Here is a 13,298-nt window from a genome sequence, read left to right on the forward strand (position 1 = left end):
ACAGGAGGGGGGCTTGGAAGAGCTGGCACACTGGCCACAGGAGGGGGGCTTGGAGGGGCTGGCACACTGGCCACAAGAGGGGGTTTTAGAAGAACTATCGACGGAGGCTGGATTAGATAGGAGCTTGATGGGGGTGAATTCCGCTGTACCCGCATTCTCTTGTAGGTTACTTTGGATGTCTCTTGGTATGCCTAGGAGGAGCTGGTACTGGAAGGGGGTGAAGATTTCTTTGTGCTTCTGGGTTGTGTGTGTGTTTTGAAGGCTTTTGGGGATGACTCCTGCAACTCCTTCTGGAAGGTTGTCTGGTTCCAAGGCAGCAGTGTTATCCGGCTCGAAGGACCATGAAGAAAAAGGACTAGGCCGGAACAGTAAGCTAGGTTCCAGACTGTTTCTGCCACAACGGTGCATCGGTCATAACGTGAATCAGGAGATGGAGCAGGAACCCAGATTTAGAGGTATTTATTATACAGTTTAACACAGGAACAAACAGAGTACATGGGGAGAGGCTTTGGATGGACATTAAGATGAGGTTAGGAGTTGGGGCTTGTAAGGCCTGTAGGTAGAATTTGGATAACAAGGATGTGCTTTAGGATGTGGTGGTCTGGAAGAGAGATACAAAAATGAAACATTAGGAAAACCTAAAAATGTACATAAAGGTGCAGACATGTCAAGGTAGTGCCAAGTGACTATGGGTATAAATAGGCTTAACATATAACATCTATAAACTAAGGAGACTGCCAACACACAACTAGAACAAAGAACCCATAGCATTTAGCATCAATAGCAAACTGAGGGCATGGCTATATAAAGAAATAATAGGGAAAGTACTATATATTATTTAGGACATTTAGGACATTCTCCGAACAGTATAATAACAAAGGACACTTACTTCATCATATCATGCAGGAGGATTGCTAGGGCTACCCTGTGGCATCACCAAAAAATTATCCTAGTTTGTAGGAAGGAGCATGCTGCATCAATAAGGAACTGAAAGGGGTGAAAAGGGCAGAGGAGAGATGATTTGGGAGTGTAAACAGGTGTGGAGGAAAGGGGCCTTGCCAAAGATAATTGGAGACAATTAGAAGACTGTTGGGGGTGGCATGACCCTTCACAACACTAGCCTTAAATTAAGACCAAAAAGCACATTTTTTGTTTTCATGAATTGTTACGAAATAGACAATTTTGACTTTGCAGCTGGTCCATCTAGCGGAAATCGCTCAGTTCTGCCTACAGGGCAAGATTCATGACTATAAAAGTCAACCTGCGTGCGAGTGTGTTACCCTCTAGGCCAAGTATGCAAATCCCAAGGTAACCACTCGTTGAGAATCACTGACCATAGCAAACCTCTGTCTTTAAAGGCTCCAAGTTACTAATCATCACTGAACAAAAACAGTCCGGTCGTCTCTCTAGTCCTTCCAGGACGTCAAAGATGTACTAAATACCTGGAAAGATCTGATAACGTTATCCCGCTGGATGTTTTGTATACCTAATGAAGTTTAGTGCATCAATTATTATAGGCCCTCCTATGAATGAGAAGGGCCTTTTAAAATTCACAAGGGAGTTTTGGCTGTTCTGTTCTGGGCCCCACCTGCCCACATTCCCCCCATTGCTGGGCAGAGCAGACAGGGGAGATGGAACAGAGAGTACAGGAGAGGCGGTAAGTTTACTCCACAGTGTTGGTAAATTAGGTCAATGACAGAACTCTCAAAGTCATTGCCTGCCTTGAGGAGTGTTTCCGAGAGGGGAGAAGGGAAGAGTACAATGGCTAGTCATTATGACATTCTTGGTCTGTCTTCAACTGAACTATGTATTGTACGTACAATATGCATGAGGTCACTGTTACTGTTCTCTGTGATATTGTGTTCACCTAGTGCTAACAGCTTGGTATTTTAGATTGATGCCCCAGGTATCCTGGTCCCAGATCTATTTATGCTGTCTTTCCAACTCCTATGGTCACTGTCAAGCAAGACAGCACAAACAGATCTGGGACCAGGCTACTAATAGTTGGAGCATGAAAACATAAATAAATAGCTTAATTTTTATTCCAGGGCCATTGGGCAATTGAGTTGGAAAAGTCAAGTTCATGCGGCATCAATGGTCATTGGAGCTTTGGCTGGACATCCCATAACATAGATGAGGATGAACATATAAGACTAATGCAGAGAAGGAAAAGTTAACCTCTTTTAAAGAATGGAATGCGAATGCCAATCAGAATGGGAAAAGGCTAATGACAAAGCTATGAACCCAAGAGAAGGAATTTCAATAAACACACTGAACAGTTTTAGGTAACAGGGATCTTGATCCAAGAGGGAAATTAATCTGCTGTAGCCAAGAAGCTTGATCTTGGCATCTAGCCACTTAGCTAGCAAGTTCGCAAACCAAATGCATAGCTGGAGCCCTGAGCTAGATATCATTTATTTGACACATCTTAGATTTTATAAGCAGTGGTGTAGCACTGGGGACAATTTGCATATAATCACATATTCACATTCACATTTATTCCTTTAAGTACACCATGTGGAACTACATGAAAATCCTTTTTTATTTTTGTTTCAAACCATTTAAAAATGTTGATCCCAATGTCACACATTGGCCCCATTATCTATAGAAAGACCCATATACTAGCCCAGAGTTTCCCAAACTCGGTCCTGGGGCCCGCCCCTGGGTGCACGTTTTGGTTTTTGCCCTAGCACGACACAGCTGATTCAAATCATCAAAGCTTGATAATGAGTTGGTTATTTGAAATCAGCTGTGTATTGCTAGGGCAAATACCAGAACGTGCACCCATGAAGGGCCCCAAGACCGAGTTTCGGAAACCTTGTACTAGCCTATATTTTCCCCTCCACCGTATGTATCTGCACACCCTCTGAGCTTTGTTTGACTTTAGGGAACCCCTCCACCAGTCCACCACCCACACACCTCTAGTCTGTATCTGTCATGCATTGAACACCCCCAATTGTATTTTCCAGTCTGGGCTAATTTACTCATCCATGCAATGTAAACATCTAATCCGTAACCGTTTTGGGGGTCCGGGTGGAAAGAACGAGACGTACGGGCCCCAGAACTGTTCCCCGCTCCATTTCTCACACACACACACACACACACACACACACACACACACACACACACACACACACACACACACACACACACACACTCCCCCCCATCAGCGCCTGTCTGTATTCAGGGGTCGATGCGTTTGACTCCCGGGCCCCAGATGGCGTCCCTGGGACAGATCACCTCCTGTGAGGTCACGTCAGAGGAAATGCCTGAGGGGTGAAGTCAAGGGGGTTAGTCTGTGTGTGCGTGCGTATCTGCGTGGTGCGTGCGTTTGTACTCCCACCCGTTAGTTGGTGGGTTGTTGAAGATTCCTGGAGGCTGCAGCTGTGATGGCACAGGCAGAGGCTCCAGTCCTGTCACAGTGTGTCACATGGGGAGGCAGAGGGGAAGGAGAGGGGCAACTGCAGTGGTGGAGGCTGGGCAGCTGTGGGGGAATGGTGGAGTAGCCCTGGGAGATGGGAAGAGTAGTGAGAAGTAGAGAGAAATGGAGATGAAACTGAATAAACGGGAAATCTTGACTTACTTGATTTGGTTCCTTACGCAATATGAGGCCAAAGACAAGTGGAAAGTAGAAATCTATTGTGCATCATTCAAAACAACTTTTGTCCCCTTAGGGCAATTACTATGCATCTTAATTGGAGTGCTGAAGGTGTTGCACTGATAACCTTCTGAAGGAAAACATGTCTGTTCTAATTTCAATAGCTATTTGGTCCAATTAAAACGGCTATTTTCCATGCTGTTTATTAGATATACATGCAGTAGTGACTTCATATTATCTACTTATGACCACTAATGAACTAGAGTATAGTGTACCTATAGGTGAAAAGGAGACTATGTTCTTGGGAGCTGAAGAAGAGGGAGGAGAGCGAGAAGAAAGGGGAAATGTGGATAAGGTGGTGGAGGAGATGCCTTGAGTGCTCTGTGAGATGCTGCGAAGTGGTTGAGTTTGTGTTGAATGAGGTTGAGCCGTAGCGGATGAGGAACCGGCCGGTACAGCCTGGTCAGTGTGATGATAGTTTACACAGGTGCTGTTGTGTCAGAGCCAGGGCCACAAGATCGTCCAAAATCACATCAGAGTCCCTCTACAAAACAAACCCACGCAGCCTTCCAAAAAAACCTCATAGAACTTAAAGGGTAATTGGGCCAGTTTCTCATGTTCTACTATGTTTCATTGAGGAACCAAGGGAGGTCTTGGATTTGTGTGTGGATGTGTGTAATGCATAACGTGTCTGTATGCGTGTGTGGGAGAGTGAGAAACTGTGTTTGTGTTATCTGTGTTGTGCTGTGCCGTGGCCTGCATGGCAGTCTCTACCTGGATGACTTCATGGCTTGGCCCGGGTGTCTGGTGTGAGGAGAAGCAGAAGCCTTCGATTAGCGAACAGCTAGGCTGAGGTCATGGTGAGATAGGGGCCTGTGGAAACACTGATGTTACACTAACATCACATTGGCCCCAGGCCCCGCGGCAGTCACAGCTCCCTGGGGACCCCCAAAACCCGGGACAGTCAAAACCAGAATAGGCGGACCTCAGACCAGGCGAAACTGACCAAATCCAGTCCACCACCAAACAGCTGGTCCTCTTCTATGGAGACACACACACAGGGGCAGCTGACCCAGAGAACGAGCCAGGAACTTTGACTTGGATGGATTGTTTTTTAATCCGCCAACCTTTTTTAGGTTAGTGTTGGTCTCTTCCTACCCCATTTCAACCGCCGTGGCCATATAAAAAGTTTTACATACTTCCTCTGTTATGACATAACCTTGTGGCTCGCAGCGATGATGTCATGATGATCTCTTGGACAGACTGGTTTGGTTTACGTGATTCGTACTCTACTCAGGAACCTGGCTGATGTTGGATAATGTGCCTTTTCGCTCGTGTTATGTAGCAATATGATGACTTGATCATAATACCTTTCTCTGGACGCTGTTTATTAGGCTGTCCCAGGTATTCATTTCCATATATCATTGAGAGCTCTCCTATTGGTGTGTCACGTGTGTGTACTATATCTCGTTACAATAAAAGTCTTTCCAATGAATGCTTTGTGTGTGCATCTGTCCGTGACCGCACGTGCCTAGATAGGCACTTGTGTATGTGCCTTAACCCTGTCTGTCTATGTGTGTTTTCTAGACAGAGGCCATGCGGCGAGCTCTGAAGGAGCTGGACCTAAACATTGTTGAGATGTCAGATGAGAACGCCACTTTGGACGGAGGAGACGTCCTCTTTACAGGTACACAACGTTCCACTAATCGCACACCATTAAAACCACGGGCACCACCATCCTCTTAGTTATCACTATGGAAACAGATACAGTATACAGGTATTCAGCAAAACTAAACATGTATGACCACTTGATCATGCAAAGGATATGACCCATCACCACAGGTGGTGAACAAATATTGTTCCTGAATAACTCATTCGGAATAGTCAAGTAGTTGAGGTGACCTCAACTAAAATGGTGTACAAATGTCAACTGGCTGACTGTCATATCTTTCTATGTGACCTCACAAGAGTGTTTTTCCTTACAGCAGTCTGCATGAATGAAAATGATTAGCTCAGATGGCAATATTATACCCCCATCTCACACACACACACCATTTCATCACAATAGGAGCCTTGTTCCACAACAGGCATCTCACAATCAACTACTGTAGGTAGAGCTAGTGAGGTGAGGTCTTTATTGTGGTCTACTCTGTACATTCTGTAACAGTTGTGCAGCTTTTCCTGTGAATGTTATGTGGGTCATGCTCTTCACCGTGCAGGGCTTGGAAAAAGCACTAGAACACTTAATTGAGTTTCTAGACGCTGGCTCTCTATGGTGCGTTCCTCCCATCTCCGATCCAGCTGAAATGGGTTTCACTTGGCAGGCAGGGCTAGGAACATTTCCTCTTGGCAACTTCGTGGCTAAGGGCTCATTTATAAAAGTTCAACGGCTACGCCCATTCTCTCTGCAATGCTCTTGAGTGGTGACCCAAACGTTCAGGCCATACTTTCTCTCTTTCTGTTCTATCTTTCTCTCCATCTGTCTTTCTCTCCATCCACACTGACCACAGGTTGTTGTCTGTTTCTCCTCAGGTAGAGAGTTTTTTGTGGGGCTTTCCAAACGCACCAATCAGAAAGGAGCAGAGATCCTGGCCGATGTGTTCAAGGTGAGTGAGAACAGACTAGGGCAGTGCACCCTGGGAATATTCAGACTGACTTCCTGTGTCATCAAGCCACCATTACTGACCCCCTGAGGTAATCATGGTCTCATTCAAGGGCCTCAAGGGCCTCAATGCATTTAAATCCGCTATTGATTCGGAAATTGATTAGATGGCAAACATGGTGTCTCAGGAATGTATGGCCAGCTGAGATGAATTGATCATACTGTATACATATCGAGGAGAGAAACCAGAAAAAAACAGCAGAACGATTGTTGCCATTGTCACCATATGGCCATCACTTAGGAGGATCAGGAGAAGAGGGTGATTCCAGTGGTTTCGGGGAAGAAGGCCTTTTGCTGATTCATGGGTTCATTTCCTGGAGAGTTCAACCCCCAACAGGAATTTGACCTTTCCTCGCTGCCCTGTTTCCGCTCCTGTCTGTGTCCAATTTAAATTCCACCATGGTATCTCTCTCAGCCTCTCACTGTTATTCATTATCCTTGATAAGTCAGGTATTGATGATGGAAAACATACAAGGCTTTTTCCCCTCTACAGCTCCCATTGTTTTTCCTCCTTCCTTTATTAAATTCAGGATCATTTTACAGCCTGTTCTGTTCAGGCCAGGATTTTCCACAGATGTGATTGGGGGGTTAAATATGTAAAGGACATTCTCTTATCCACATTTTATGATCCTTGTTGAGTGCAGGACATGTGAGAGGAAGATCAAAGTGCAGGGGAGACATCTCTACCAGGCTATTGTCTTTTAAAGTACGCCTTGGAGAACATAAATCCGCTATCGGACATCAAAATATCACCTCGCAAGTTGCGAGACATTTTATAGTACAAAGTCACTATTAATGAATTACTTTGTGTCGGGGTCGAAAAAAGGCTATCCACCACGCAGAGGGTATACAAATTAAATTCCGTATCACCACACGGTTTAAACGAAGAACTAGATTTCACCTCCTTCCTGTAGGCCAAATTTAGACTCATACAAAAACACTGTCCATATCATATTTTGCATATAACTTATGACTTATCCCCACATATTTATGAACAACCAGATGTCCTTTATGGTAAGCTATCTCATAAACCAGACACCTAAGGCAATTTATTCATGCCTGATACCCCCAGTAGGCCTTTGTGTCTGCTCCCATACCTTCAAATTCTGTATTTCTTTGTGATTGTAACTTGTATATAGGTAGACCAGAGAATCAAGGTTATTATAGTAAACTAATACGAAAATGAATCATGAGAAAAAACTATGAATTAACAAACGTTCTTGAAAACCTAAAACTATACTGAAACTATTACCTTAGACCCCGAAACTAACTAAAATAAAAACCCATCATGAATTATGTTCACTTTTAGTTTTTTTTCCTAAACTTTGGGCATAAATCTAATGGGGTTATCAATAGGATCTAATGGGGTTATCAATAGGATCTAATGTAGGTTTCAATAGGATCTAATGTAGGTATCAATAGGATCTAATGGGCTAATCAATAGGATCTAATGGGGTAATCAATAGGATCTAATGGGGTAATCAATATGATCTAATGGGGTAATCAATAGGATCTAATGGGGTTATCAATAGGGTCTAATGGGGTTATCAATAGGGTCTAATGGGGTTATCAATAGGATCTAATGGGGTAATCAATAGGATCTAATGGGGTAATCAATAGGATCTAATGGGGTAATCAATAGGATCTAATGGGGTAATCAATAGGATCTAATGGGGTTATCAATAGGATCTAATGGGGTTATCAATAGGATCTAATGGGGTTATCAATAGGATCTAATGGGGTTATCAATAGGGTCTAATGGGGTTATCAATAGGATCTAAAGGGGTTATCAATAGGATCTAATGGGGTTATCAATAGGGTCTAATGGGGTTATCAATAGGATCTAAAGGGGTTATCAATAGGGTTTTCAACATTTTTTGGGGGGGTTCAAGCTACTGAATCAAAATGACAAAAACAGTAGGCCATTTCAGTCAACTAAATGCCCTTTCTTTTCAGTCAAATTTTAGCCACATCACATTTGTATTGCTTCAGTAACCTATAGTAAACATCACTGACTTTCATGTGCACAAAAATACAGGAAACATCAACAAAGTGTCTTAATAGGGCATTGGGCCAATACGAGCCGGAACAGCTTCAATGGACCTTGGCATAGATTCAGCATAGTGTCTAGAACTCACTTGGAAGGATGTGACACCATTCTTCCACAAGAAATTCCATAATTTGGTGTTTTCTTGATGGAAAACTGGAGCAGCACCTGTCTTAGCAGTTACTTGTACATAGCCTTGTACTGCCAACATATTTTTCTGCATAACATCCTATCGCATGATTCTCTTCCCAGCAACCAAACTGGCAGAAGAACACATTACAATGCAGCATTTAAAAAAAAAATTATATCACACCCCTTGACAGGGCTCCAGATTAGTGTGAGCAACTTTTTCATAATTTGTTCACACTATTTTGTTTTCCAGCGAGACGCAATATATTTTTTATCATTCACCTTATAAAGTAATTTGCAGTGCTTTTGCAGCGTGGGGGGACCAGGCCTCATCGTGATTGGCTCCAGCGAACCGGCTCAGAAAGCCCTGAAGGTATCAGTCACCATTGAGTACATGGGTCATGCAAGATCGGTCTATGTTCAGATATTTTTTATAATTCACCTTATAAAGTAATTTGCAGTGCTTTAGACTGTATACTAGACAACTGAGATGGTAGGAAACTCAAGAAATAAGTTGTTCATCTAACATGTCCAAGCAGGAATGCATGGTTGAAAATATTTTTGTGCAACCTAATCCAGTGATTGTCATGAATTGTGAGTTGTCAATAGGGTGTTGTTCTATTTTACTGTTAAGATAGGGCTCCAGGAGGACAAGGAAGAGCTAGGGATGAGGAGGAAAGGACAATAGTGGAAGTGCATAAAGATGGCGGCCCCTATGCACTTACCACAAATGCCTCATTTGCTGCATTGTACATTGCTCTCCTTTACCTTTTGTTTAGTCAATAGCACAGTATACATGATCCCAATTCCAGCTCCAAGACGGCGGCAATTTCAACCTAAAAAGTACTGATTTATTGGCGCGCTGAAACATGTTGCACGTCGTAGTTTAAAAACTCAGTGGATAGTGGTAAAACAAACATTCCGACTGTCAGGAAATGCTGTTCCTTCAGAGAGGATCGATTTGCTTTAATCTAGGCCTACTGTTAAAGTGGCACTGCAGTCGCCCTTTCACCTCATTTAACACCTCAATAGGTGGTCCAGGTAAGTCATGACACACTTAATATGGACCAGGCCAGAGAAACAGGGGCAGATAATGGTCAGATGACAAAGCGGAGTGAATTGACACTCCATATAACGTGTCCATTCCTGCCTCAGTGAACCTGGGATTCCAACCCATGCCACAACACAACATACTCCAGAAGCTAATTAATAGCCCACCAGAACCCCTGTTACCATGGGGTACATATGGTATGACAGACCAAAGTAGGATGACACCACATCATCAGTCGCTCTCTGAGCAGTAGCGGTAGTCTGGTCCTCCAGAAACTAACCATGGAACAGGGAGCTCTAAACTATAACTATAGCCATGGGGTAGATGAGACAGAACAGAGCAGGATGACACTCAACATCATCAGTTTCTGTCTGAGCAGTAGCCAGGCGGCCGTATAAGAGTGTCTGGCATGCGAGGCCAGAGAAAAACGCAGCTCCCAGTAAAAACTAGCCTCCGCCAAGTCCCGCAAATAGTCCTCCTCCTCCACATTTACTGGATTGGTTGAACAGTGCAGAAGAGAACCTCCCGACAGTTTCTTCTCGTTGAGACCAGTATATAGGAGATCTAATGTCAAGAGTTGAATTTATGCCTGCTAGGTTAGGTTTTTACAGACTGAGGGGAGGGGCCAGTGGCCTGGGGTTCTGGTGACCTCAGACTCTCAACCAACCAGTGGCCTGGGGCTTTAGTGACCTCGTCTCTAAGACTCTCAACCAATGTCGGTTAGGTTACCTTTCCCACTGGGACCTGTCTAGTTAGGGCTTGCATGTTTGCAGAACTATGCTGTGTAATCCAGTAGGTTTGTTGTGTGTTTGCAAGACTATGTCCACGATCCCTGTAAAGCAGTATGGTTGTTGTGTGTTTGCAGGACTATGCTGTATCCACTGTCCCTGTCACTGATGGTCTACACTTGAAGAGCTTTTGCAGCATGGGAGGACCAGGCCTCATCGTGATTGGTTCCAGCGAACCGGCTCAGAAAGCCCTGAAGGTATCAGTCACCATTGAGTGCATGGGTCATGCAAGATCGGTCTATGTTCAGAGGACAGAGTTGGACTTACTTTCTTACTTTCCTTTGCAGCATCTTGTAAATTATGTTTAGATTAATATATGTTTAATAGTATTTGCAGAAAACATAACTGAAATAAAACTCCTATCCCATCCCAATAGATTTTCTTCAAGTTCAATTTGTGGTGATCATTCTCATACAAGCACAAAATTATTAAAACAGTACCGTGCTTAATTGCTTTCTCTTTTCAAGAGCTATTGCAAGTTACCCATAATCATAACTCAATGTTTTAAAATCCAGGTAGCAGATAATGGACCCTATCAGATGTTTATGTAGTTGGTGCTGTATATTAACTAATGGGTTCTAACTTTAAACATTTTTGTCAGTTTACAATTTTACGATGTATGCTTGTCGCATTTAAAAAACACAAAGACTGCTGGAAATCCCAGAAGGCAAGATCGGTGGAGGAACATATTCCATGTTGCCTACTGTACATGGTAAACTGTAAGTGGCACTTCACTTTTTAATATGAAAAATGGCTGAAATAATTTTTCTACAATATTCACAAGACACAATTACAGTCTTTATGGAATAAAAATCAAATTTCTTTCAATTATATGTGGAAATCAATGACGTACAGTGACTTCAGAAAGTATTCACACCCCTTGATGTTTTCCACATTTTGTTGCTACAGCCTGAATTTAAAATTTTATAAATTTACATTTTAAATCACTGGCCCCCATAATGTCCAAGGGGAATTGTGTTTTTGAAAAAAAAAAATCGAATTAAAAATGAAAAGCTGAAATCCCTTGAGTCAATAAGTATTCAACCCCTTTGTTATGGCACACCTAAATAAGTTCAGGAATAAACATTTGCTTAACAAGTCCCATTATACGTTGCATGGACTCAGTCTGTATGCAATAATAGTGTTTAACATGATTTTTTTATGACTACCTCATCTCTGTACCCCACACATACAATTATCTGTAAGGTTCTTTAGTCGAGTAGTTGAATACAGATTCAACCACAAAAACCTGGAAGGTTTTCCAATACCTCGCACAGAAGGGCACCTAAATCAAATATTGAATATCCATTTGAGCATGGTGAATTTATTAATTACACTTTGGATGGTTTATCAACACACCCAGTTGCTACAAAGATACAGGCGTCCTTCCTAACTCAGTTGCCGGAGAGGAAGGAAACCATTGACGCCAATGGTGACTTTAAAACAGTTACAGAGTTTAATGGCTGTGATAAGAGACAACTGAAAATGGATCAACAACATTGTAGTTACTACACAATACTAACCTAATTGACAGAGTGAAAATAATAAACATATTCCAAAACATGTATCCTGTTTGCAACAAAGCAGTATTCAAGTAATACTGCAAAAAATGTGGAAAAGCAATTCACTTTTTGTCCTGAATACAAAGTGTTATGTTTGTGGCAAGTCCAGTACAACACATTACTGAGAATTGCTCTCCATATTTTCAAGCATAGTGGTGGTTGCATCATGTTATGGGTATGTATGTAATCGTTAAAAATGATTTAAAAAATTAACAAGCAAAATCCTAGAGGAAAACCTGGTTTAGTCTGCTTTCCACCAGACACTGGGAGATGAATTCACCTTTCAGCAGGACAATAACCTAAAACACAAGGCCAAATCTACACTGTAGTTTCTTACCAAGAAGACAGTGAATGTTCCTGAGCGGCCGAGTTACAGTTTTGACTTAAATCTACTTGAAAATCTATGGCAAGACCTGAAAAAGGTTGTCTAGCAATGATCAACTACCAGGTGTGAAAAGCTCTTAGAGACTTACCTTGAAAGACTCGCAGCTGTAATCGCTGCCAAAGGTGCTTTTACAAAATATTGACTCAGGGGTGTGAATACTTATGTAAATGAGATATTTCTGTAATTCATTTTCAATAAATTTGCAAACATTTCTAAAAACATGTTTTCACTTTGTCATTATGGGATATTGTGTGTATATTTTTTAATTCAGGCTGTAACAACAAAATGTGGAATAAGTTAAGGTGTATGAATACTTTCTGAAGGCACTGTACTGTATATAAACCCTGGATAGCCTACGCTATGTCTAGGCCAATAAGAGCCTTTGAAGCCACCGAGCTGCCATTATCCTACTCCTCTGATTAATGGAAGTGAATCAGGGAAAACGATATCCCACATTAAAATAGCCAGCTAGTCAACAATGCCACGATGTGCACCAGCCAGCACCAATTCAAGGGATGTGGGAAGACATTTCATATGCAAGTATCTAAAATTTAGTTTTTGGTCTATTTTGAGAGACAGACTGCTCCTGACAGCTTCTGGTACTGTGCAACCATAGCAACACAAGCATGCAAATATCTGTGTATGCTAGCTAGCGACCTCTTACAATTAGTGGAGTCGGCTATTTCAGCATCACCCGTTGCTGACAGGAGTATGAAATCGAGCAGACAGCCATGCAATCTCCATAGACAAACATTTGCAGTAGAATGGCCTTAATGAAGAGCTCAGTGAATTTCAACGTGGCACCGTTATAGGATGCAACCTTTCCAACAAGTCACTTTGTCAAATTTCTGCCCTGCTAGAGCTGCCCCGATCAACTGATTGTGCTTTTATTGTGAAGTGGAAACATCCAGGAGCAACAACGGCTCAGCCGAAAAGTGATAGGCCACACAAGCTCACAGAACGGGACCACCGAGTGCTGAAAAAAATAATCTGTCCTTGGTTGCAACACTCACTACTGAGTTCCAAACTGCCTCTGGAAGCAAAGTCCACAAGAACTGTTCGTCGGGAGCTTCAGG

At 42.6% G+C, this 13,298-nt stretch overlaps 1 protein-coding gene across 4 annotated transcripts in view; it reads left to right on the forward strand.

The window, feature by feature from the left end:
* LOC115192254 (N(G),N(G)-dimethylarginine dimethylaminohydrolase 1) overlaps positions 1-13,298 on the forward strand; it is a 120,692-nt gene that overhangs the window by 92,398 nt on the left and 14,996 nt on the right. For all 4 annotated transcript variants that reach the window (XM_029750548.1, XM_029750547.1, XM_029750551.1 and 1 more), the window contains exons 2-4: positions 5,186-5,285; positions 6,131-6,204; positions 10,353-10,472. In XM_029750548.1, coding sequence (XP_029606408.1) covers positions 5,186-5,285; positions 6,131-6,204; positions 10,353-10,472 — 294 coding nt within the window. The remainder of the gene's footprint in view (positions 1-5,185; positions 5,286-6,130; positions 6,205-10,352; positions 10,473-13,298) is intronic.

The sequence above is a fragment of the Salmo trutta genome, chromosome 4 (assembly GCF_901001165.1).
Source record: "Salmo trutta chromosome 4, fSalTru1.1, whole genome shotgun sequence".
Classification (NCBI taxonomy): Eukaryota; Metazoa; Chordata; class Actinopteri; order Salmoniformes; family Salmonidae; genus Salmo; species Salmo trutta.